Raw genomic sequence first — 24,474 nt, forward strand, 5'->3', positions numbered from 1 at the left:
TCCTTGTTTCTGTTTCTAGTCTAGAGCATTCTTGAGTTAATATGTCCTTTTTTTCCCTTTATAATCCAGCTAAATTCCGGGGTTGAGAGGGGGCTAAGTGTAGACAAGTCCTTTTTGTGTGTGTTCAGGCTCAGCATATTTCTGGGCCTCCTGCAGGACTGACATACAAAGTGAGGGTGAGCTTCTGTTACATACTTCATCACCAGCAGAGGTTCACGTGCAGCAGATAACCTAGATGTGAGCCAACTGCATTTTAATATTTCGTGTCCAGAATGAAACACTGTAATTTCTTTTGTTATTTGGCATTTGTTCCAGTTTCTTTCAGAATATTTAGAAAGACTGTATGTTCTAACAGAAGGATCAAGAGTCTAAATGTGTGAAGGGTTATCATTTTATACATGGTACCTTTCCTAAAAAGCATGTCAAAGTTGTTTGTTTGACTCTAAAAAGAGGTTAGAGTTCCCCTTCTGTTTGTAATTGTATTAAACTTTCTATACGAAGTGATTATAATGGTGATTTTACATATTTTGGGATAGGAGAGGATACAAAGGGTTATTTAAAGCTATGAAATAAGAAACATGTGGCATGAAGCATGGAAATAAGTGTAAGAAACATAGAGTATAAGAAAGTATTTTCTTCAAAGAACCAAAGATCAGAAAGTGATGATATTCTGAGAAACTTAGTGGAGCTTTTTGGTTTTTTTATTTGTTTTAGCAGACTTTATTTTTTAGAGTCATTTTAGTTTCACAGCAAAATTGAGTGGCAGATACAGAGATTTCCCGTATATCCCCTGCCCCCGCACATGCATAGTGTTCTCCATTATCAACATCTCCTCCCAAGTGGAGCTTTTTGAAACAAATGACTTTTCTTGTTCTTTTTGTTGCAATATGATTTTTTGTGTAGAAGCTATCAAGGAACTCCTGGAGATTCTGTAGTGGGTGAAACTGCAAAGAATGAGGAAGTTCTGGAGTGAGGCAGAGATGGTATTTTGGATTCATTAGATATATTGTACACAAAGAGCCCAACAAATATGAGACTACTCATTTAGAGTCTGCCGCCATAGGATGTATTGCAGCAGATGACTTCAAAGCTCTGTTAGGTTTCATAGCAAAGATGAAAGATAATTAGCTTTTTTAAATAGGAAAAGTCATATTATCATCACCATTATGAAATTATGTGAATTAAAAATAGTTTTTTAGGTACCAGGTGGAACAAGCTAAGGAGAGAGAAAATGAAGGAGACTCTTGTCCACTGTGCTTGGGAAACAGTTTCAAAATCAAGAGGATATTCCACACATCAGTCTTATAAGAAATTTTCATGTGAATGAGTAAATTATAAATATATGTGTTTTGTTCAGATTTAAAAATAACCACAGCATTCTCATTTTCTAAGAATGAATGAAATAGTTTTGACAGATATTTAATCTCATTATAAGGAATACGGAATTTAAAACAATATTATTACCATTGCCTTTTAAAGTTCAGCAGGGTTTTTTTTTGTATTATTTTGCTTTTGTCTTTTTTAGGTTTAAATAACATCATCAGATATTGGGAGGCAGTATAGAGGAGTGATTAAGGGGAGTCAGACTGCTTGGGTTTGAATCTCAGCTCTGTGTTAGCTTGTTACACTGTAACACTTGTACCTGTTACCTCACTCTTAGCACTGTGTTACCTTGCGTGAGTTTTATAACCTCTGTGACAATTTCCTTGTATGTAAAGTGTATATACTTGGTATAAATGTGATGAGGGTTAAATAAGGTGATACATGTAAAGTCCTGCTGCTCCGTATGCACTCAATAATTGTAAAGAAATTCTCATCATCAGAGTTGACAGTTACTCTTTCATGCTCAAGTGATAGGAGGTACGGCGAGATATTTTTATCTTAAGAAACTTGATAAACACTAGGGGAGGGAAGCAATTCCTACTCTTAATTTCTGGGAAATGTTAATGATTATGTTTAAAGCATTCTACTTTGTTGAGTTGTTTTATTTAATTTAATTTTTTTTCAAATTTAAGTTTTTTCAAATGACCCTTTTAAAAGTAAGAATGCAGTCAGTCTCTATCAGGCATCAGCAGTGTTTTCATGTCTTACATAGCAAAAGGGAAGTCTGGGAAAGTGGATCGTGAATGATTAACAGGAGTTACTTGTGATCAGGGGAACTGAGAACAGTGGACTTGGAGTAAAACAGTAAAAGTGTGTCAGTAGAAGAGTCGTATGTCAGGTAATAAAGTTTATAGGGTGTCCACAAAGTCTGGAAATATAGGGTAAACATTTTCAAATGGTGTATTAGTTAAATTTTCAAATGATAGCTTCAAAATGCCTTTCTTCAACTTTAGGTGCCTTTTCTAGTTGACATTCCTCTAAATTTGAGGCAATGGGTTCAGTTGTTAAACTGAGAAAAAAAGTATAATAAATATATGATTCTTCCTATGTTTGCAGACTTTGGGGGTACTCTGTGGTATTCCTTATGGACCAAAACAGGATATGTGTAAATGCAGAGATATAAAAATAAATCCTGCTTAGCTAGACATTTAACAAGTTACTATTTTTATTTATGTATTTATTTTTGGTGAGGAAGATTGGCCCTGAGCTAACATCTGTTGCCAGTCCTCCTCTTTTTGCTTGAGGAAGATTGTCGCTGAACTAACATCTGTGCCAATCCTCCTCTATTTTATGTGGGATGATGCTGCCACAGCATGGCTTGAGGAGCGGTGCGCCTGGGATATGCACCAGTGAACCTTGGGCCACTGAGGTGGAGCACGAACTTAACCTCTCCACTACCAGGCTGGCCCCAAGTTACTGTTTTTAAACTAATGAAAATGACTTAGAGTGTGGGACACATGATTACCACACAAATAGATCAAACACATATGGATGATACAATAAATAGAAAAAAGTAAATATATTAATTCCAGTCAGAGCCTTTTCAGATTACTAAGTAATTAGACCTCATGATGTGTAGTGATTAAGACCATGGTGGTTAAGATCATAGGACATAGCGTCAACGTGCCTGTTTGAATCCTAGCTTTACCACTTATCAGTTGTGAGACTTTGAACAAATTTTTTTATGTACCTCAGTGTTTTCATCTATAAAATGAGGGAAATGATAGTGTCCACTGTAGTGGTAGACATATCTTTAGTAATTTACTTAAGTGCTAATTTTGTTAAATCATTGTAGGCTTATGCATTTGATTTCTTTGTTAATGCTTCCCAGATGATTGTTGCCAGCCCGTCAGAAGATGGACAGGTGCTTCGTGTAATTCCATCCACGCAGACAGGAATGGCCCCAGTGGTTATACCTCAGGGGCAGCTTGTGGATGTGACTAGTCCTCAGGGTGAGTAGTAAGGGGGTGTAGGGGAATGGAGAATGTTTTAAAGAACAAGTGTGTATTTCAGAAAATCACCTCATGAAAATCAGTGCTAAAATTGATGTTTGGGTGAGATTGTGAACTGAATACTTAGAAAAAGTTTCTTAGCCCAAATAAATTTCAAGTTCATTTTTCAACTCCTGTCTAGGTTAGCTGTCTATTTCATTTTGGAATTCTATGAAGCTGGTTGACTCTTGCTTCCTCCCAAATTACCAGTGAGCATAAAATAAATTTTTCTTAATTATAATAACAGTAATAATAACAGCAACAATAACAAGAATATAGTGCTAACAGCTACTGGAGAAGTTTTTACATTTGTATTTTTATCAATATTGTTGTTAGCCGTGTGATTCGTTACTTTTTTTTAATGATTCTTTTCATCCCGTGTGCTCTTTTCTTCTTTCCTTTTTTCATTCAGGTTCAGAAAGGAGAATCATGCTCCCCATTTCTTTGTATTTTGTTCTTTCTTTACCTGTTTGATAATATCCATATTAGTTCTCTTCCTTCTGCTTCGCTTCCTTTTCTATCTATTTGAATCTCTTTTCTAACATGATAGCAACACTGTTTGTTGCTCCTTCAGAGCTAATGGTTTAACGTAGATAATTTTGCCTGAGTGTTATGATTCTTTGTTTTTGTTAAAGTCGTTAAAACTTAAGAAAAAAAACCATAGTTTGCAGAAAACATTGTAAAGATGGTATAGAAACAAAAGAGTCAGTTTTACATTTTCCTATTATATTGTGAAACTCTTAATATGACAATTACTCCTACCACTTTTACATCCTAGCTGTTCAATCTAAGTTTCTAAAACTTACTTACAAAATTGCAATAGTCAGTATTATAATTTGAAAGTTAACAAGTTTATCAGAGAAATTCTCTATAAAGCATGATAAGTGTTGTCATCTTTAGCTTCAGAGTATCACTTCTCTTTCCTGTTTCAAATATATGAGTTCTAGTTAGTTGCAGTCTCGTGGTCTTATTCAAGATATTGATGTTGCTTTGTTCTTGTTGTTATTGTTAAGATGTCTCTGAGGAGAAGCCCAGTGACAGAAAATTACCTGTTGTAAGAGTGGATGCTCTAGCAGACAACAGCAGCAGTTACATTCTTCATCCCCAAGCATCCCTCACATTGTCCAAAAAGACAGTGACCAGGTGAGTGCGTGGGAAACAGCAGCTCATCTTTTGGTATCACCATGGAAATTTTTTAAAAAATTCTTACATGTAAAGCTGCCTGACTATAGAAAAGATCATAAATTCAGCAAGTAGAATAAGCTGTCGTCAGATGTCTCTTCAATTATTTTAATGGCATCTTGGCAACAAGGAGGCTGCTCTAGAGGCTCTAAATGCCCCAGTGCTGCTTTTCCTCCGGGACACCTGCCTGTGAGCTTCTGAAGCCGTCTGAAAACCTGTCTGACACTAACAGAGTGTTTAGAATCAAGAAATATCCATTCTAGTTCCTAAATTTCTAGTGGTTTCATCACATTATTATGCCTTTAATTCCTCTGTGGTGAAGTGTTTAAAATGTTGGGTTTTTTTTTTTTGTTTTAAGATTTTATTTTTTCCTTTTTCTCCCCAAAGCCCCCCAGTACATAGTTGTATATTCTTCGTTGTGGGTCCTTCTAGTCGTAGCATGTGGGATGCTGCCTCAGCGTGGCTCGATGAGCAGTGCCATGTCCGTGCCCAGGATTCGAACCAACGAAACACTGGGCCGCCTGCAGCGGAGCGCACAGACTTAACCACTCGGTCACGGGGCTAGCCCCTAAAATGTTTTTTGTTGACATCTATTTCAGCTTTTATTTTTGCCTTAAAATAATGCTACCTATAATAATATAGGAAAATATAGACATAGTTTTTGTATTATTTATATTCTTTTAATTGTTCTATGAAAATATTTTTAAATGAACACCATATTTATGACATTTAGTGTTAGAACTTGACATAATATCATTTTATTCCTAACAAGTCACCTGAGATGTTTTATTAGCTCATTTTTTGATAAGTGAAAAATAATTATATAATGAAAGAATACAAAATAAGCTTTTAGAGAGAGATATAAAATACTTAAATTTGTTGGGACTACAGGTACTTAGAAGAACAAACTGAGGCCTTTGCTTTAGCAGTTACTCAAATAGTAATGATTAAAGAAAATTATAATTAATATACCCATCAGATCAATCTGTCGTTAATATTACAGTTTCCTATTGATGACCTCAATATATTGTCTTTAGCATTGGCTGGCAGGAGAAAGCAGTTGAGTGAGGTGTGTGTAACTCGTGGTGTATATTTGTCTATATTCCTTTCCTGTTCCAGAATGTTTGAAGAGCCCTTTCTGGGCCCTCTCCAGACACTTTCTTCTAACACACCCATGTGGGCCTGCCGTCTTAGGAGCTGCGAGGTGAGTGAAAAATAGTCCTTACCTAGGTGCACTTAATCGGTTATAACTACAATTCATCCCGCAACGTCCACTTTTGAGTACCACTAATAGAAGCTGTATCTGTAATATTTTGTTCATGTTTATGCTAAATCTGATCTCATCGATTCTTTTGTTTGTTAGAGATTGTGAACTATGTTAAAGCAGAGATCATATGAATCCCTTCACACTTCACTGTCATCTCTGCTCTTAGAAACTCTTTTCCCTTGTCTTCATGAAACTTCACTACCGTGTTTCTCTACTTTTTATCTTTTGACCATTCCTTCTCTTTCTCTGCTTGCACTTATTTCTTTTCATATTCTCCGTGGAAATTCTTCAAGGTTCACAGTTTGACCTGATTTTATTTCTCTACGTTTTGTCCCTTGGAGAGCTCATCAACTTTATTTAATTTCAACTATTGCTTTTATAAAAACGATTCCCAAATCTAGATCACCAGTTCTGTAATTGTGCCCTTGCTCTTGTCCCAGATCTCCAGCTACTTAGAGTACTTGAAGCTTTACTTGGTTTCACCTCTTATTCACCATATCCTACACAGAATGTATCCTGAACACAACTGGCTCTGCTTCCTAAATTCCTTGTCCGTGTAATGACAAATAGCATTTTCTTAGACACCCGGGCACAACATTTTAGACTAATTTCTTCCTTTCCCATATTCAGGGAGTCACCTGATTATTTCAGTTTTTCCTTTAAGGTCTCTCTTTTTCAGGGGCAGGGGCTCCTCTTCCACAGACCTTTTGTTATCTTGAACTTGATTATAGTAACACCCTTCCTTCTAATCTCTTTGGCTCCTTACCGTTTAGTTTTCTAAAACTGCTTGTCTTTAAACATTGCTTTCGTTGTCTTTTCTCACTGCCCTCTAGGTTCAGTGTTGTTTCCACATCACTTAGTCATTGTAGCTAGCGTTCAAGGTCTTCCAGGACCTGGTGTCACTGAATCTTGTCCTACCTATCCCTACTTTTCTGCAACTGGACTTTCATTTCTGTTAGCCTAGTCTTCTTACTTCCTACAAATACTTCAGAATCTTCCCTTATCTCTGCTTTCGCTCTTTTTTATCTCCATTTCCTAATATATTATTTTTTCTTCTACTTACCTTTCTAACTAGTCTTCAAATTCCATTGTAAGTCCTATATATCTTTTCTGTAAATATCTAATGATTATTTTAATTTTTACCTACAGTGCATGGAGTCAGTTCTAGGTCTGTATGCCTTGCACCGTAAGGGATCACAGTTAACAGATTATCTCTGTTGGTGTAGAAAAAGCTTCTCCTCTAGTTAAGGGATACTCACATAGTTGTGGGTAGATAATATCAATTTACTTACATGATTTATTTATACCTTGCCTTGTTTCAAAAGGAATTTAAGACAGCTTACAAAAATACATAAAATATCTTAGCAAGGTGGAAATTAAAAGAGAAGCTAAAGAATAAAGAAAAACAAGAATGGAACCGTAGAAGGGAAGTAAGAGATGTGTATCTTAATGAACTGTATGGATGTGAATGTGTGTCTTGTCCATAATCTAAGCATCTACATCTCAGAAGGGGAAACCTAGTTAGTTACTAAATTCTGTGTCCATTAGATAAAATTAATTATGCTAATTTCTATAAGATAAAAGAAAACTGTTAACTATTTTTTATACTAGGGCCAGGCAGGAATTTATTTCAGAGAAGGATCCTCATAAAAAGAATCTTGATAAAATGGTAAAATTCTTTGACATCATTTTTCTAGGAGATATCATCACAATTTTCATAGGTTTTCAAATAGACTTATGGCATCATATCAAAATCAATTTCCGTAAAAGATCTCCCACAGGGAACCAGTGCTTTGTGCCTAGTTTTATGCTGATCTGGTTGGATCCAGGAGTAGAATTTTAAATATCTGGAAGAATGGTTACATGATATGATCTTGAAGCTATCCTCCCTAAATACTATTCCTCTCAAAGAAGGTTTTGATAAAGATAGTGTGGCAGTGACTTTGGTGTTATGTATTCTCTAACAAATACCTGGACAATTCCTTTTTGGTGATGCTGGTTGAATTCAGATCAGACTCACTGATTGTAATACACTATTGATCTGAAGGGAGACATGACATTCTGTTTTGAAAGCTGATGAGTCTTTCATCTTGGACAACCACTGCATTACATTTTTTGTACAATGAAACATATTTGCTGATAATTTTGTTATTTAATTTCTACTACATGCAGAAAATTGGAGATTCATATCGTGGCTACTGTATAAGTGAGACTGAATTGGAAAGTGTCCTAACATTTCACAAGCAGCAAACACAGAGTGTTTGGGGGACCCGCCAATCTCCGAGCCCAGCCAAGCCGGCTACACGCTTGATGTGGAAATCTCAGTATGTCCCATATGATGGAATCCCGTTTGTCAATGCAGGTACTTTTTAAAAGAATTATTTTAAAAGATTCAGCAGCAGCTGTGATCCATTGTGAAAGTATAGTTTCCTAAGGTGGTACATTTCCATTTTGGTAGATGACAACTGAATGTTAATTGGTGAAAATACATATCAAATTAAAAAGAAAACTTATAGTAAATATAACCAATTATTTTATCTCATAAAATTGCATTTTAATATGTTAGTGTAAATAAATAATGCTTTCTTTAGATATTATGCTAATAAATAGAAAATAATATTGAAATTCCAAGTAGACCTATTTAATAAAAATTAAACAATAGAGCCATTTTATTAATTTAAATTGTATATCTGTTGGGTTTTTTTTTTCATCTAATCCAGATATTCTCTCCTTGTTTCTTGATTTATCTTGGGGGAAAAATTTTTGTTCATTTTGTATGGCTTATGACTCTAGAGTTGCTGTGTAGAATTTGTATATGATTTGGAGTTATTATATAGAATTCTAATATTAGGGTTCTCAAGCATCAGCTGTGTTACGTACAGTATTCTCAAACACTGGGCTAGCATTTACTAAAGCAGTAGAGTTTCAAACTATTCCCAGAGATTCACCCTAGAACTAATCAACCCCAAAGAACCTAAACATCAGTGATTTATTTCAGGACTGTGGGGTACTGGTTCAGCTGGAAGAGCTGCAGCCTCATCCTGTGCCTCTGAGGGTAAAGAGAAATACTTAGAGGAAGATGAGATAAATATAGCCATCTCTGCCGAGGTTTCATCAATATCCTATAAAAGAAATGCAGTGTTTTTCCCGACCCTAGTTCTAATCCCATTCTTAACTCTCCACATGCAGCCACTATCTTTCCAGTCTATATTTTTATACTTTAACATACATATTTGTATTTATAAAAATATATTTTATTGTTTCAGATATTTTAAAATATACATAAATAGTAAACTGTAGACATTGTTATGTAAATTTTTCACTCACCCTTATTTTTGGGGATCTGTCCATATTGATACTTATAGATCCTAGTTAATTCAATTTAACTATTGTATAACAGTCCAGCATATACCAAACTGCAGTTATTTTTCTACTAACAATCATTTAGGTTGTTTCCAACTTTTCAATATTACAAAGAATGCTATAGTCAGAGCTCCACAATATACGTTTTCTGTTGAAAAGATACAATTGGTTTTTCTAGAGTGTATGCATTAAAGTAGAATTGCTGAGTTGTGAGGTATGCCCATTTCATCTTTACAAGATTATTTTAAATTGCTCTCTAGAGTAGTTGTACGTGTCCAAAATCTCTTCTCTGAAATTTTTTTAGCCAGATGTCTTTCAGAATTCTGAATTCTTGGAATCTAATATGGTAATATTGTAAAATACTACTAGCAAGTATTCTATAGGCAATATCACAATACTTTATGGATAGTCACACCAAGAGGAATAAATAAAGACTATAAATAACCTCATATATAAAATAAATAAGGACTATAAATAGCCTCAGGTTTTGTATCCAAATAAGTTCCAAAAAATTTTATTTTCTGAGCTCTTTAGATTTCAGAATCGTACGTGAAAGACTGATGACTTATACCAACTTTTACTCCTTTCAGTAACGTATGAAAATTTACCTTTCTCACATTCACTCTGTGAGTTAGCATTGTCAGACTTTTAAAAATCTTTGTATCAGGGAAATTTTCATATGTATATCAAAGTAGAGGGAATAGTATATGAAATTCCGTGACTCCATGTGATTATCCAGCTTCAACACCTGTCAGCATATGGTCAGTCTTGTCTCATTTATACCCTTGCCCCCACCTCACTCCCCACCCCAAGAAGATTATACAGCAAATTCCCCATAGCATATCATTTCATCTATAATTACTTAAGTATACGGTATATACTAAAGTATATCTCCAAAAGATAAGGACTCTTTATATACATTTATACATATGAAGAATGAGAATCCCATTATCACACTTTAAAAGAATTAATAGTAATTTCTTAATGTCATAAAATGTCCAGTGTTCACATTTCTCCACTTCTAACTCTTTTTCCACAGGTCCGTTCAAATTCACATCGAAACAAAGTTCACGGGTTACATTTGATTAACATCTCTCTTAAATTTCATCTAGAAATTTCTCTCCTCTTTCCCCAGGTAGTTTGTCCTCTAGAGTTTGCCAGATCCTGGATTTTGCAGATTCCTTCTCTGTGGTGTAGTTTACCATGTCCTTTTATCTCCTGTATTTCCTGTAAACTCTTAGATCTAGAGGCTTGATTAAATGAAGATTAAATCTTCACTAAGGTGTTTTGCAAGAATACTCCGTAGGTGCACTGTGTCCTTCTTATTGCTACCTGTGCATTAACACCTTTTTGTGGTGTTAAGATTAATCAGTGGATTCGGTTTTAGAGTATTGTATTTTTTTTGTTTTTGCCAGTCTGAAAAGTGTGAGATAGTATTTTGCTATTGTTTTAATTTGCATTTCCCTGTTTACTAGTGAAGTGGAACATCTTTTTATTTGTTCATTTAATATCCTTTTTTTCTTTCTGAATTGTCTCTTCATAGCCTTTCCCATTTTTCTGTTTGTTTTTTTAATTTTAAATTTAAAAAATTATTTATGGTTCTTTATATTCTGCGTATTAGTTCTTTGTTATATGTATTATAAAATACTGTTTCTCAAACTGTTATTTTCCTGTTCCTTTTTTTTTTTTTTTGAGGGAGATTAGCCCTGAGCTAACATCTGCTGCCAATCCTCCTCTTTTTGCTGAGGAAGGCTGGCCCTGAGCTAACATCCATGTCCATCTTCTTCTACTTTACATGTGGGACGCCTACGAGAGCTTGGCGTGCCAAGCGGTGCCATGTCCGCACCTGGGATCCGAACTGGCAAACCCTGGGCCGCCAAGGCGGAACGTGTGCACTTAACTTGCACCGCTGGGCCGGCCCCACCTTTTACCTTTTTTCATAGTGTCTTTTAAGTAGAAGTTTTAAATTTTAATGCCAGTTTTATTAACATTTTTATTTGTGATTACAGTGCTTTTGGTTTCATATTTTAAAAGTTTGCTACACCCTACGTAGAGTAGGGTATCCAACTAAAATCTTAAACTGCATAGTTTTCACATCTACTTACTTGTATTATGCATTGCTATGTAACGAATTGCCCTAACCTTGGTGGCTGAAAACAACAGACTTTTATTATCTCACAGTTTCTGTGGGTCAGGAATCCCAGAGCAGCTTAGCAAGGTGGCTCTGCCTCAGGTTCTCTCGCAAGACTGCAAGTAAGGTGACTGGACTGCACTCATCGCACAGCTTGACTGGGAGAGGATCTGCTGCCAAGCTCACTCACGGGGCTGCTGGCAGGCCTTACTCCTGTCCTGTGGGCCTCTCCACAGAGCTGCCTCACCACATGACAGCTGATTTCACCCAGAGAGCAGTCCAGGCAAGAGTAAGAGAGTACCCAAGCTCACTCACGGGGCTGCTGGCGGGCCTTACTCCTGTCCTGTGGGCCTCTCCACAGAGCTGCCTCACCACATGACAGCTGATTTCACCCAGAGAGCAGTCCAGGCAAGAGTAAGAGAGTACCCAAGCTCACTCACGGGGCTGCTGGCAGGCCTTACTCCTGTCCTGTGGGCCTCTCCACAGAGCTGCCTCACCGCATGACAGCTGATTTCACCCAGAGAGCAGTCCAGGCAAGAGTAAGAGAGTACCCAAGCTCACTCACGGGGCTGCTGGCGGGCCTTACTCCTGTCCTGTGGGCCTCTCCACAGAGCTGCCTCACCACATGACAGCTGATTTCACCCAGAGAGCAGTCCAGGCAAGAGTAAGAGAGTACCCAAGCTCACTCACGGGGCTGCTGGCAGGCCTTACTCCTGTCCTGTGGGCCTCTCCACAGAGCTGCCTCACCACATGACAGCTGATTTCACCCAGAGAGCAGTCCAGGCAAGAGTAAGAGAGTACCCAAGACAGAAGTCACAGTCTTTTTATAACCTAATATCAAAAATAGCATCCTGTCACCTCTGCCATATTCATTAGGAGTAAGTTAATGAGTCCAGCCCATGTTCAAGGGGAGGGAATTATACAAGGACATAAGTACTAGGAGGCAGGGATCATTGGGGGCCATCTTAGAAGCTGGTTATCACATTATCTAACAGCCCAAATAGAAATAAGGAAATGAATAACTATAAAAAGAAATAGGGGCTGGCCCCATGGCCGAGTGGTTAAGTTTGTGCGCTCCACTTTGATGGCCCAGGGTTCGGATCCTGGGCACGGACATGGCAACACTCATCAGGCCATGTTGAGGTGGCATCCCATGTGCCACAACTAGAAGGACCACAACTAAAAATAATGTACAGCTAAATACTGGGGGGGGATTTGGGGAGAAAAAAGCAAAAAAAAAAAAAAAAGATTGGCAACAGTTGTTAGCTCAGGTGCCAATTCTTAAAAAAAATAGAAAATTAAAAAAAGGGAAAAAAGGAAAAAAAGAAATAAAATTTTGGGGCCGACCTGGTGGTGCAGCAGTTAAGTTTGTGCACTCTGCTTTGGAGGCCCAGGGTTTGCAGGTTCAGATCCTGGGCGTGGCCCTAGCACCTAAGCCATGATGTGGCAGGTGTCCCACATATAAAACAGAGGAAGATGGGGAGAGATGTTAGCTCAGGACCAATCTTCCTTAGCAAAAAGAAGAGGATTGGCAGCGGATGTTGGCTCAGGGCCAATCTCCCTCAAAGGAAAGAATAATAATAAAATTTTAAATGACTCTAATATTTATTAACAAATTTAGGATTTGCTAAATTCTGTTTATAAAGTGGTAAATTTTATCATTAAAATCATATGTATATAAATATCAATTGATGTTCAGTAAATGTGGTATTTGCCAATTTCCTTACCATAATGTGGTACATTTGGTAAATATTACAATATACCTTTAAATGTATGTGTTTGTACATCTTAGTAAGACTTACCGATGTTTTCTTTCCTTAAAGTTGTGTAACTGGAAGTATAGATTTTGACATTTCCGCCAGCAAGTTGTTTTCAATCTAGTATTCAGAACAGGTGGATACTTGAATTAATATCAATAGTTGGTTTGGGCCCACAGGGAGTAGAGCCGTGGTAATGGAGTGTCAGTATGGGCCAAGGAGAAAAGGTTTCCAGTTAAAAAAAATCAGTGAGCAGGAAAGCAGGTCTTGTCAGCTCTACAAAGCCACTTGTCCAGCCCGGTAAGCTTTATTTTCTTTTATTTCTTTTTATTAAGTACTGATTTTTGAATAGCTAATATGCACATTTTTATTAAGTTTAAACAGCACCAAAAAGTATACGTGAAATCTGAGTTTTCTCTTATCCCTGCTCCCTATGTCCCTCTCTAAGGCAGCAAGTCTTACTAGGGTTTCTTGACTAACCTTCCAAAGATATTCTGTGTACATGCATATATATATACATATGTATGTCCTCCTTTACCCTCATAAATGTTGAAGATCTCAGTAAAGCTTACTAATACTTTCCTTAAAGTTAGGTAGTGGTCTACCTTCTTTCCTGCTATGAATTCACATTGATTTATTTCCACTTGGAATGCCTTTTGTCCTTATTAACTGCAAGCTATTCTGCTTCATACTGGTGTGAATATAATGACATATACTACTTTATCTTTTGCTTTTTTCTTCATTCCCAATATCTCTCAAAGCTGGCTCCATATCTGTACATAAAAGCACTGGTTCCTTGTTTTTATTTATTTATTTACTTTAAAAATTGATATATAATTGACATATGTTAGTTTCATGGTTCCTTGTTTTTAATAGCCATATAATATTCCATTTATAGATGAATTATCATTTACTTAACTAGTCCTCTAATGATGGACATGTAGGCTCTGAAAAGGATTCTTTATTATTATATACACAGCTGCAGTTAATAACATTGTACCTATTTGTACACTTGTGCTAGTGTATCAATAGGATTATTCCTTGCAATGAAATTGCTAGGGCAAAGGTTATATTCTTTTTAAATGTTGACAGGTATTGCAAAGTTGATTTTTAGAGATATTTTGCCAATTATATTTATACCAGCAATGTATGAGACCAACATAGTAAGTTTTAGATAGAATAGGACTACAGAGTAGTCAGTGCTCTGGATCACAATGAAAAATGTGAACAAATAAAAGATTTTTATAATGTCCTTAACTAATATTCTTTTTTCAGACATTCAGAGTGTTTTAAATTATCAGATAAAACAAAATTTAAAAAGATAACATGTAAAGGTTGGATTTAGTTGATGTTCGAAACATTTTATTTTAGCATCCTATCTCATTTCATAAATCTCAGCATTCTTAAGAAGTTTTTAAAGCCAGTTCAGAAGGCTTTTCGTGTTCAATTTGATAATGTTAACTTTAAACAATATTTGAACCTGACCATGAAACAAAACTTTCAATTGCTTTTGGAATATAATAAATCTAAAACTTTAGGTATAACTTGAGAGAAAAATCTCTGTATGCAAAGAAATGATTTCATTCTCTCTATCATTCTACAAGTACTTTTGAGTGTCTGCTCTGTGCCCAGCAGCTTCACTGGGTGCCATGGGAAGGAGGGAGACTAAAAGAGGTATAAGATTTTGCTTAATCACAGGGAGCTTAAAATATTGTTGGAGTAGATCAAGAAACAGAAAACTATTAGAGCACATAAGAGTATAGTGTATAGTGTCAAATGTGTGGATCAGCTGACTGTCTTCAGAAAGGAATATATCCATGCAGACTCATTAACAGGAAAGAAAGTCCAGCTTGGCCTGGATGATGAAATTTAGATTGAATTTGGAGAGGTAGACAATTGGCACATATTGAGGCCAGGATACCTATATAAATAAAGATATAGTGAGATTGTATATTTGGTATCAGAGGAGGAAGGAACATATTAAGATGATAAACTTCACAGGAAAAGCAATTTTATACTTGCAGTAATTGAAAGTAAGATTAGGTAAATAAGCTAGAATCATATGGAATGCTTTGAATGCTGCCAAGAAGTTCATACTTGATTAAAGAGCAGGTAGATTCTTCAACAAAGAACTATAAATATGAACAAAGATTGTGGCATTGATGTATCAAGTGGATTTAAGTAATGAAAGAGTGGAGGCCCAGAGACCCAGAAGGAGGCTACTAAAGTAATCCAGGCATGAGGTTTATGGCTTCCAGGAGAATAGAGCAGAGGCAAATCCAGAAAAAAAGTTAATATCCATAAATATTTACGTATTTTTACTGAATTCATGATTTTTGTTAATTTGCTAATTATGCACTGAGAATTTGGCATATCTTTCACATAATCCTCTGAATGCTTTCTAGATTATTTGAATTTTCTCTAAACTTTAATGCTTAAACTTCTGGTTGATAAATTAGATTTCTTGAGATTATAATATAGTGAAACAAATTCTTCTTTTTCTTATAAAAAGGATTTACATTAAAAAGGTGCAGAAGTTTCCTGAATATAAAGTTCCTACAGACCCTAAAATTGATAAGAAAATAATCCGAATGGAGCAGGAAAAAGCCTTTAATATGCTAAAGAAGAATTTGGTGGATGCTGGTGGTGTTCTTAGGTATGCCATTTATATAGTTCTTTTATTTTACAAGTTAATTATCTCCATTTGCAAAAATTTTTCCTGTAAGAGAAATTATAATTATATCTTCCAATTATTTCATTAAGAAATGGTTTTTATAAGGTAGATGTCTCATTAGTGGTATCCTAAGTATTAACATGATTTGCCACTGAATAAGCCATTGAGCTTATCAGCCAAATGTTGTGGATAATTTTGACCCAAAAATTCTTTATACCATATGGAAATTTTTTCCCAAAACAACAAATATATATTTAGCAACACAGTTCATTATATGTTTAGTACTTTGTTTCAGACACTTATTAAAAGCCAAACTTGCCTCTGTGTGTGTATATGTATGTGAATATATATATGTTTTTAAAGATTGACACCTGAGGTAATATCTGTTGCCAATCTTCTGTTTTCTTCTTCTTCTCTTCTTCTTCTCCTCCTCATCCCCCTCCCCCTCCTCCCTCTCCTCCTCCTCCTCCTCTCCCCCCAAAGCCCCCCAGTACATAGCTGTATATTCTAGCTGTAGGTCCTTCTGGCTGTGCTATGTGGACACAGCCTCAGCATGGCTTGATGAGTGGTGCTTGGTCTGCACTCAGGATCTGAAGTGGCAAGACCCTGGGCTGCCAAAGTGGAGCGCACAAACTTAACCACCCGGCCACAGGGCTAGCCCCACCTGTATATGTTTTAAACCCATCTTTGATTACTTATGGCAGCTAGAAATAAATTCTAAGCCCTACATAAAATTCCATTTTATATCTTTTATGCTTCAGATTTTAAATTAAAAAAAATTAGCTTTCTTACTTTCCTTTGTGTGTGAGTCCATGTGAAGAATTTGCAGCTGTATAATGGAGTTAAGTTTATGGAATATAGTCTTTGTGTGATCTTGAAAAAATGTTTCCGATATATGAAAAATGAATGGAGTCAATAATTAGATCCTTCAGTTTGGAGAACATTGTGTATAATTTTTGAGTAGGCTCCATGTCATGCAATACCAGTCATTGCAAGCATTTTGTACACAAATATCAATTAAAACAGTTTCCTCCCAGATCAGTTCATTCTCCTAGCATCTGTTTTTTGTACTGCACTGCTATGCGAGAGACCTGGGTTCACCTTTTAGTTGGTTCCCTTGCTTGTTGGGGCAACAGGAGCTGCAGTGCAGAAGAGGCAACAGGTTGAGCTCCTGTTGAAGAAGATCCTCCCACATAACTCAGTCCTAACTGGCTCTGAATTATATCCTGTCTTTGGTTAAAGAATTATAGGTGCAACACAGAAGTTGTAATCTGGGTACAAAATGGTAGAAGAATGGGAAAATGCACAATTCAAAGAAAATGATTTCAAAAGTCTCATTACAGGGCCAGCCTGTGGCAGTGGTTGAGTTTGCACGCTCCACGTCAGCAGCCTGGGTTCCTGGGTTTGGATCTGGCTGCAGACCTACACCACTTATCAGCCATGCTGAGGTGGCGACCCACATATAAAATAGAGGGAGATTGGCACAGATGTTAGCTCAGGGCTAATCTTCCTCAGCAAAAAAACAAACAAAAGAAGTCTCATTACTTTGAGGCAAAATTTACTTAATATGAAATTTAAAATACCATTTTCATATGTACTTAAATCCTGCACCCTCTAACTTTAGGGCAAAGAAAAATCTGTAAATGTTTAATAAATATTTTTATTTAATTGAGTATAAAGCCACTCTTAGAAGAGTTAAGCAAAGGACATTTTAAATTTTATTTATATTTATTTTATTTATGTTTAATTTATTATTTTCAAAATTTTATTTATATTTAATATGATGCAATCATATATAATTTTTTCTTAAAAGATTATTTCTTATCTTGATGGGTATTAACATAATTAACTGTGATTCTTGCCTTTGTCTAGTAATATAATTTTAAATGTTTTCTCTTGCCAGGTGGTATGTACAGTTACCCACCCAGCAGGCTCATCAGTATCACGAATTAGAGGCTCCTTGCCTCCCTCTGTCACCTTCCCCTTTTCCTATGTCTTCTCTTGAAGAAGAGGACAGTGCAGTTAGAGACGAGAATTGTGCATTGCCCTCACGTCTGCATCCTCAAGTAGCACGTAAGATTCAAGAATTAGTGTCACAGGGAATAGAACAAGTGTATGCAGTAAGGAAACAGCTAAGGTACAGTAGAAACACATTTTTTTTACATTTTTCATTTTTGTTTTTTGGTTTAAATAATACACTTAACGTTATATACATTTTGCAAGATATATACTATCAGAGTAGATAAGGAATATGGTTTATTAAATACTAAAATAATCTTATTTATGAACTCATCATTTTCCAGCAGATGCTTGGCAAGCAATGAGTAGTGATTCAAATTACTCACTTGAGACATTCCATATTCAGATTTGGCAAATTGGATTATTTCTAAATGATACATGAATTGAATTATATACTGCATACCCAGAAAAAAAACCTTTGTAGAACCAAAGATTTTAAAACCGAGGCCAAGAGACTTATTTTAAGCTATTTGAAATGCAATTAAATTTTATTACAATGAAAGAATATGGTTAGTTCATTGTCTAATGAAATTTTATATATAGCACTCTGGTCTAATTTTATTGATACTCAAGATATAATAATGATTATTATTATTATGTGGCACGCACTATGTGTGTGCCAAGTATTGTGCTAAGCACATTATATGCACAATCTCATTTATTCTTATAGCTTTATGAAGTCAGTATATTTATCCCCATTCTGCAGATGAGAAAATAGAGAGTCCAGAGTGGTTAAATAACTAGCTTGAGAAGCAGAGGCAGATCTGAAATCTAGGTCTAACTCTGTAGCCTGTCCTCTTCACCAGGATTGCTGGTACTAAACTGACCTTGTTCCTACTGGTTATTATGTAGTCTGATCTGAATAACACAATGAGTATTTCCTAGGATTATGTATTAATTAATACATGACTTTTCTATTTAACAGCTTTCTTGGGCATTTTTAGAACAGAGCCAAAGTTTGGTAAAGCCATCCACTCTTTACTAAACTTGAATCCCAAGAACAGAGGTCTAGTACAGCTCTGCAGTGTGGTCTACCACTGTAATGCACAAAGCATATATATGTTGAACTTCGTCATTTTTTAAATGTATTTATTTTTTATATGCTTATTTGGCAGTGCTACCTTCTATGTATGTTCTCTTTCATCTACTTGTAAAATTCAAGCAGATAATATTTCATATGATAATTGATGCCTTTTGGAAGCAATATAACATGATGTCTATGCATGTAACTGGGGTATAGGACCAAGCTCTCTTCTTTCCTAAGTAGGTGTATAATTTTGGGCAAATCATTTAACTTCTGCAGCCCTCAGTTCCCTCATCTGTAAAGTGGGAGTGATAATTGTACCCACCTCCCAAGATTATAGTAAGGGTTAAAGGAGATGTTTGATGTGAAGTGTTCAGTCCAGGGCCTAACGTAATGAGCATTCAAAAACTTATTACGTTGAAAACAGTGATTCCTTTAAATTCATAAAAATGTCAAAGCTCACTCTAAGATATACAGGTGTTTAACCAATGAAAATATTACATTTCTTTGATCTTCATGAATTCTATCATCTCATGTATGGAAAAAATTAAAAATAGAAAAATAGGAATTACTTATAAAGCTGTAAACCTTGCTTTACAGAGGTTTATGATAAAAGAGAACTTTTTTCTCTCCTTTGATGTAAAGTAGATTGCTAGATTGTTTATGTTATTCTATTTTATATTCTCCACAGAAAATTTGTGGAAAGGGAACTGTTCAAACCTGATGAGGTACCTGAAAGACATAATTTATCCTTTTTTCCAACTGTAAATGACATAAAAAATCACATCCATGAGGTACAGAAATCCTTGAGAAATGGAGATAGTGTATATAACTCAGAGATTATTCCAGCAACGGTATGATTACAACTGTATTTCCTTGTTTTGTTACAGAATCTTTCTTAGCTTCTGGCCTAATAGGGCCTAATGGTTGCTGTTAGGGATAGTTGCTATTAGGTCATGTAAATAACTGTGATATAAGAAAAAATAGGAGTATCTTTTTCTTAAAATGTAAACGCTATGAACTCTTAGATGATTATTTGACTAAAATTTTTTTTATTACTCTCACAAGAAGAAAAATCAGTGAATTCTAACTCTGACTATAATGACAATAGTAATCTTCATTTAAAAATCAACATAGTTTATCTCTGTAAAAAGTATATCTTATCCATTTAACAGACACTGAGTACATACTATACATATCTCCCCTCTTTTAAAAATAGATTGGCAAGTTTAAGTAGAATAGTTCAGACTTGACTATACAACTTGATGTTGGTTCCATATGCCATCTGTGTGTATCAATTTTACCTTATACTGTGATACTGTAGTTTCCCGCTGAATATTGGTCATTTCTATGAAAATTTTGGCTACTCTGAAGAGATTAGTATAATTACCCAGGAACTACTAATTATGATGCAGGTAGTGATTACAGCATTAAAATCTTAGTAGTAATATTCTTTGCTTTCCAGATTTTTACTATCCAAATTCAGTAACTGAATAAATTCAGATTTTTTTTAAGCTAGAGCTACTATTCTGTGCTATCCAAAACTCTTAATTATTCCCTATCCAAAATTCAGAAACTGAAACAGATTTGGTTAGCAATGGTCCTCGCCATGGACACTTAATATCCAAATTCTTGCTATCTGAACTTGGGAAGCTAATGTATTTGGATGGTGAAGTATCTTAGGGCTTGAGAATATGAACAAGTGAAGAGAGTATTACAGAACAAAGCACAATTATACTAGGACTGAATAAAATATGACAGTTATATTGATGTTTTAAAATATTTTTCAGCATAGGTACTTTATCATTTTTACTGAAATAAATGTTCCCATTTCAGCTTCAATGGACTACAGATAGCGGGAATATTCTCAGAGAAACTGTGACAGTTACATTTGCAGAAGGTAGGTTATCTTGAATACCTTTAAAATATGAAATCAAAGTGTTGAAACTGGAAGACATTTAAATATTATCTCACCTGATCAAATTTTATAGATAAGGCAACGTTGGCCCAAAGAGGCAAGAGCAACTATGTTAGGATTCTTCAAAATAATTCCAGCTGTTTAAATTTCCTCCTATAATCAGCTTTTTTGCTTCTTTATGATTGAAATTTTGAGTCTGATTACTAGCACAGTTTACTGTAAAGCTAGGCTGGTTCCACTAGTAATAACCCTAAGATGCCTTGATCAGGAAACTATTGTCCATTTTGTATGGTTTGCTTTTTCTCCTACCTTCTTATTCCTATGTTCTCTCCATATTCCAAGCTTATTTCAGCCCTTTTGATTTCTCTTCTGGAAGTGTCTTTTCTCCTTTTCTACACGGCAGACTCCTCTCACTGCTCCAATGGCAATCTCAGTCTCTTGACGTTAAGTGTTCTCTTTACTTCCCTCATATAATGTTAGATGTTTACTCTTTTGTATTTACTCCTGCGTTTAACTTGGTATCCTTTTGTTTACGCATCTGTATCTTTCATTACGATTTGAGCTCCTCGGAGACTAGGATTGTATTTTATTCAAATTAATATACCTACTTCCTAGCATAATGCCTGCTAAAAAGTTAACACCTAAATAAATGCTTTAGAGGGCCAGCTTGGTGGTGTAGTGGTTAAGTTTGTGTGCTCCGCTTTGGCGGCCTGGGGTTTGTGGGTTTGGATCCAAGTGTGGACGTACACACCACTCATCATGCCATGCTGTGGCAGTGTCCCACATACAAAATAGAGGAGGATTGGCACAGATGTTAGCTCAGGGCCAATCTTCCTCACAAAAAAATAAAAATAAAAAATAAACCTAAGCCTTTAAAAAATAAATAAATGCTTTAGAATAAATTAATGAATAACTATGTACAGTACAATTATTTCTTTATTCTTCAGCTTACTAACCTTTAAGAGTCACTTTGCCTACAGAATAACTTTCAAATATTTTAGCATTATTCATTTGTTCTGCACATATTTTACTTACTGTGATAAATGCAGAGCATAAAAAGAACAGGGAAGTTTCCTGCTTCATTGAATTTAAAGCTTAGCAAGAGAAAAAGACAGTAGACAAATATATTCTAATTAGTTACTATTATGGAAAGTGCCATGAAAGTTGTGCAGAATTGCATGGGAATAGTGATAGAGACATATAATTTAGTCCAGGGAGTAGGGAAGGGACTCTTGAGAAAGTGACTTTTAAACTAAGAACTGAAGAATTAATAGGAATTTGGCAATCAAAGGAATAGCATGTTCAAAGGCTAAGCAAGCAAGAGCTTGTCATGGTCAAGGAACTTAAGAAAGCTAGTGTGGTTTAAGCGTAGACAATACTTAGAGATAAAACTGGATAAGCAAAACAGTTTAGGAGACTGCTTCAGCTGTCCAAATGAATGGTGATAGTGGTTTAACTATAGTTGGTGGCAATTATACTAGAATTGGCCGGATTTAAGGGTTATTTAAAAAGTAGAATTCAAAGGCCTTGGTTATTGATTGAATAACCAAAAGTGGGAGGTAAAAGAGTGGGAATGATCTGGGTTGATTCCTGAGTTTCTTCCATGAGCAATTGACTGATAGTGGCATTTACTGAGCTCAGCAACACTGGCATAAGAATAGGCTGTTGCTGGGGCCGGCCCGGTGGCACAGCAGTTAAGTGCACACGTTCCGCTTCTCAGCAGCCCGGGGTTTGCCGGTTTGGATCCCGGGTGCGGACATGGCACCACTTGGCAAAAGCCATGCTGTGATAGGCATCCCATGTATAAAGTAGAGGAAGATGGGCAGGGATGTTAGCTCAGGGCCAGTCTTCCTCAGCACAAAGAGGAGGATTGGCAGTAGTTAGCTCAGGGCTAATCTTCCTCAAAAATAAGTAAATAAAAAAAGAATAGGCTATCGCTGGTGGCAGCGGGGAGAAAAGAAAAGATCATGAGATCAGATTTGGAAAGCTTGAGTATCAGAGCCATTTCAGTGGAGTGGATTGGGAGGAAGCCATATTGTGGGCAAAGAGTGGATGGGAGATGAATGAAGAAGTGGAGACAATGTGGACCACTTTTTCAAGAAGTTTGCTGTGAAGGGAGCATGGTTGAGGGGTTGAAGTAAGGTATTTTAAGACAGGAGAGACCTGCAGAGATAGATGAAGATGAAGGAACTTGATAGCTTTGGTGATGAGAAGTTGAGAAAATTTCTATCTGATAGCTTCTCTTTACTCTTTAAATAAGAGTGCTAAGAATGAGCTAAGATCTCTAAGGGTGGCCAAGATTTGAGGAAAATGGAGATTAGGTATCATCCCTAATACAGAGTGAGAGAAACACTGTAAGGTTGTCAGGTACAGGTGAAGGTCCTGTAGAAGCTGACGATCATGAATTGGTAAAAGCAGTAGCAGCGAGTTTCTTCTCCAGCATCATTCAGCTTCCCGTGTGTAGGCGCTGGAAGCCATTTTCATGCAGAATTAGGATTTTACCAGGGAGGTATGACCAAAGGACACAGAGACAGGGAGTTTAAGGTATTTGCAAGAGAGTGACTGAAATGATAAACTCAGGACTCTAAGCTGCATAGGGAGAGAATTTTATTAAGGAAGAGATTGATGGATCTGAAGAACACTGAGAGATCCACTGACTGGAGGTTCAGGTGAGGTTGAAGAACAGCTGTCGTGGAGTACCTGACCAAAATCCCTGGGAGAGTGAGAGGCTGTGATCAGAGAGGGGATGTTTGGATTAGAGATTTTAGATTTAGAGTAGTCCAGAGTATGGCCGCAGTAGTGGGCGACTGCAGCAGTGTCAAGTAGAGACAATTAGAAATTAAGAAACCAAGAAACATAAGAGTGCTGTTTAATCCTCTTAGCAGTCCTTCGAGGAAGAGGCTCTTATTCTGATTTGACAGGTGAGGAGACTGAAGTGTAGAAACCAAGTTAAATAGCATGTTTAAGGTTGCAGAGAAAAGCCAGCACTTAAATCCATCCTTATCTGATACCAGGGCCATTTTAAAAAATTACTCAGTTATGGTATGGAAGCAATAAATAATTGTTGTTAATTGGTTTTTGATTGACTCAGAGAGATTAATATATTTGGGTTAACATAAGAATTACTTGAGAAGGACTCAAATTCCCTAAGGACAATTACTTTAAACATTGAGATAATTAAGAAAACAGAGCTTTTTACTTTTATATTTTCCAAAGTGAGTTATTGAAAGAAATTTAATAGTTACTATTGAGTTCCGCTTTATGCCAGGCGTTGTCCTAGGCACGACAGCTGCCAGAGATGAGTTAAGTTTAGTCTTTGTAATTAAGGGGCTCAGTAGGTGTCCCACCTCTAGAGAAGTTTAGGTGTAGTCCAGCATTGTAGCATGGGAAATGGACTAGATTAGAGTTACAGATAGAGAATCTTTCAAGAAAAATAATAGTTTCCTACATCCCATCCTAGATATACTAAATTAAAATTAATGGAGGTTGAACCTAGGAATTGATGGAATTTTTCAGTTCTCTAAGTGATTTTGATGATCTACCAGGTTCTGGAAATAGTGGACTAGATAGATAACTTCTTAAAAAGTCCTTGCCAAATCGTTGACCTTACTTCTGTGCACCTGTTTTTGTACCAGTACCATGCTGTTTTGATTACTGTAGCTTTGTAGTATGTTTTGAAGTCAGGGATTGTGATGCCTCCCGTTTTGTTCTTTTTTCTCAGGATTGCTTTAGAAATTTGGGGTCTTTTGTTGCCCCATATGAATT

The 24,474-nt window shown here is 36.1% G+C and overlaps 1 protein-coding gene across 28 annotated transcripts in view; it reads left to right on the top strand.

Moving 5' to 3' along the window:
• Nucleotides 1-24,474, top strand: part of CARF (calcium responsive transcription factor) — a 100,481-nt gene that overhangs the window by 24,109 nt on the left and 51,898 nt on the right. For 20 of the 28 annotated variants that reach the window (XR_011528536.1, XR_011528535.1, XR_011528549.1 and 17 more), the window contains 9 exons: nt 3,215-3,335; nt 4,388-4,517; nt 5,676-5,760; nt 7,996-8,185; nt 13,254-13,374; nt 15,587-15,730; nt 17,652-17,885; nt 19,483-19,645; nt 20,628-20,691. Coding sequence is in view for 2 of the 28 variants with exons in the window: in XM_008517380.2 (XP_008515602.2) it covers nt 3,215-3,335; nt 4,388-4,517; nt 5,676-5,760; nt 7,996-8,185; nt 13,254-13,374; nt 15,587-15,730; nt 17,652-17,885; nt 19,483-19,645; nt 20,628-20,691 (1,252 nt within the window). In the remaining 26 variants the exon portion in view is untranslated. Of the gene's footprint in view, nt 1-3,214; nt 3,336-3,515; nt 3,584-4,387; nt 4,518-5,675; nt 5,761-7,995; nt 8,186-13,236; nt 13,375-15,586; nt 15,731-17,651; nt 17,886-19,482; nt 19,646-20,627; nt 20,692-24,474 lie in introns of those variants that run through there. The other 8 variants (XR_011528556.1, XR_011528553.1, XR_011528555.1 and 5 more) reach the window with 2 other exon arrangements.

This window comes from Equus przewalskii, chromosome 17 (genome assembly GCF_037783145.1).
Source record: "Equus przewalskii isolate Varuska chromosome 17, EquPr2, whole genome shotgun sequence".
NCBI classification, from domain to species: Eukaryota; Metazoa; Chordata; class Mammalia; order Perissodactyla; family Equidae; genus Equus; species Equus przewalskii.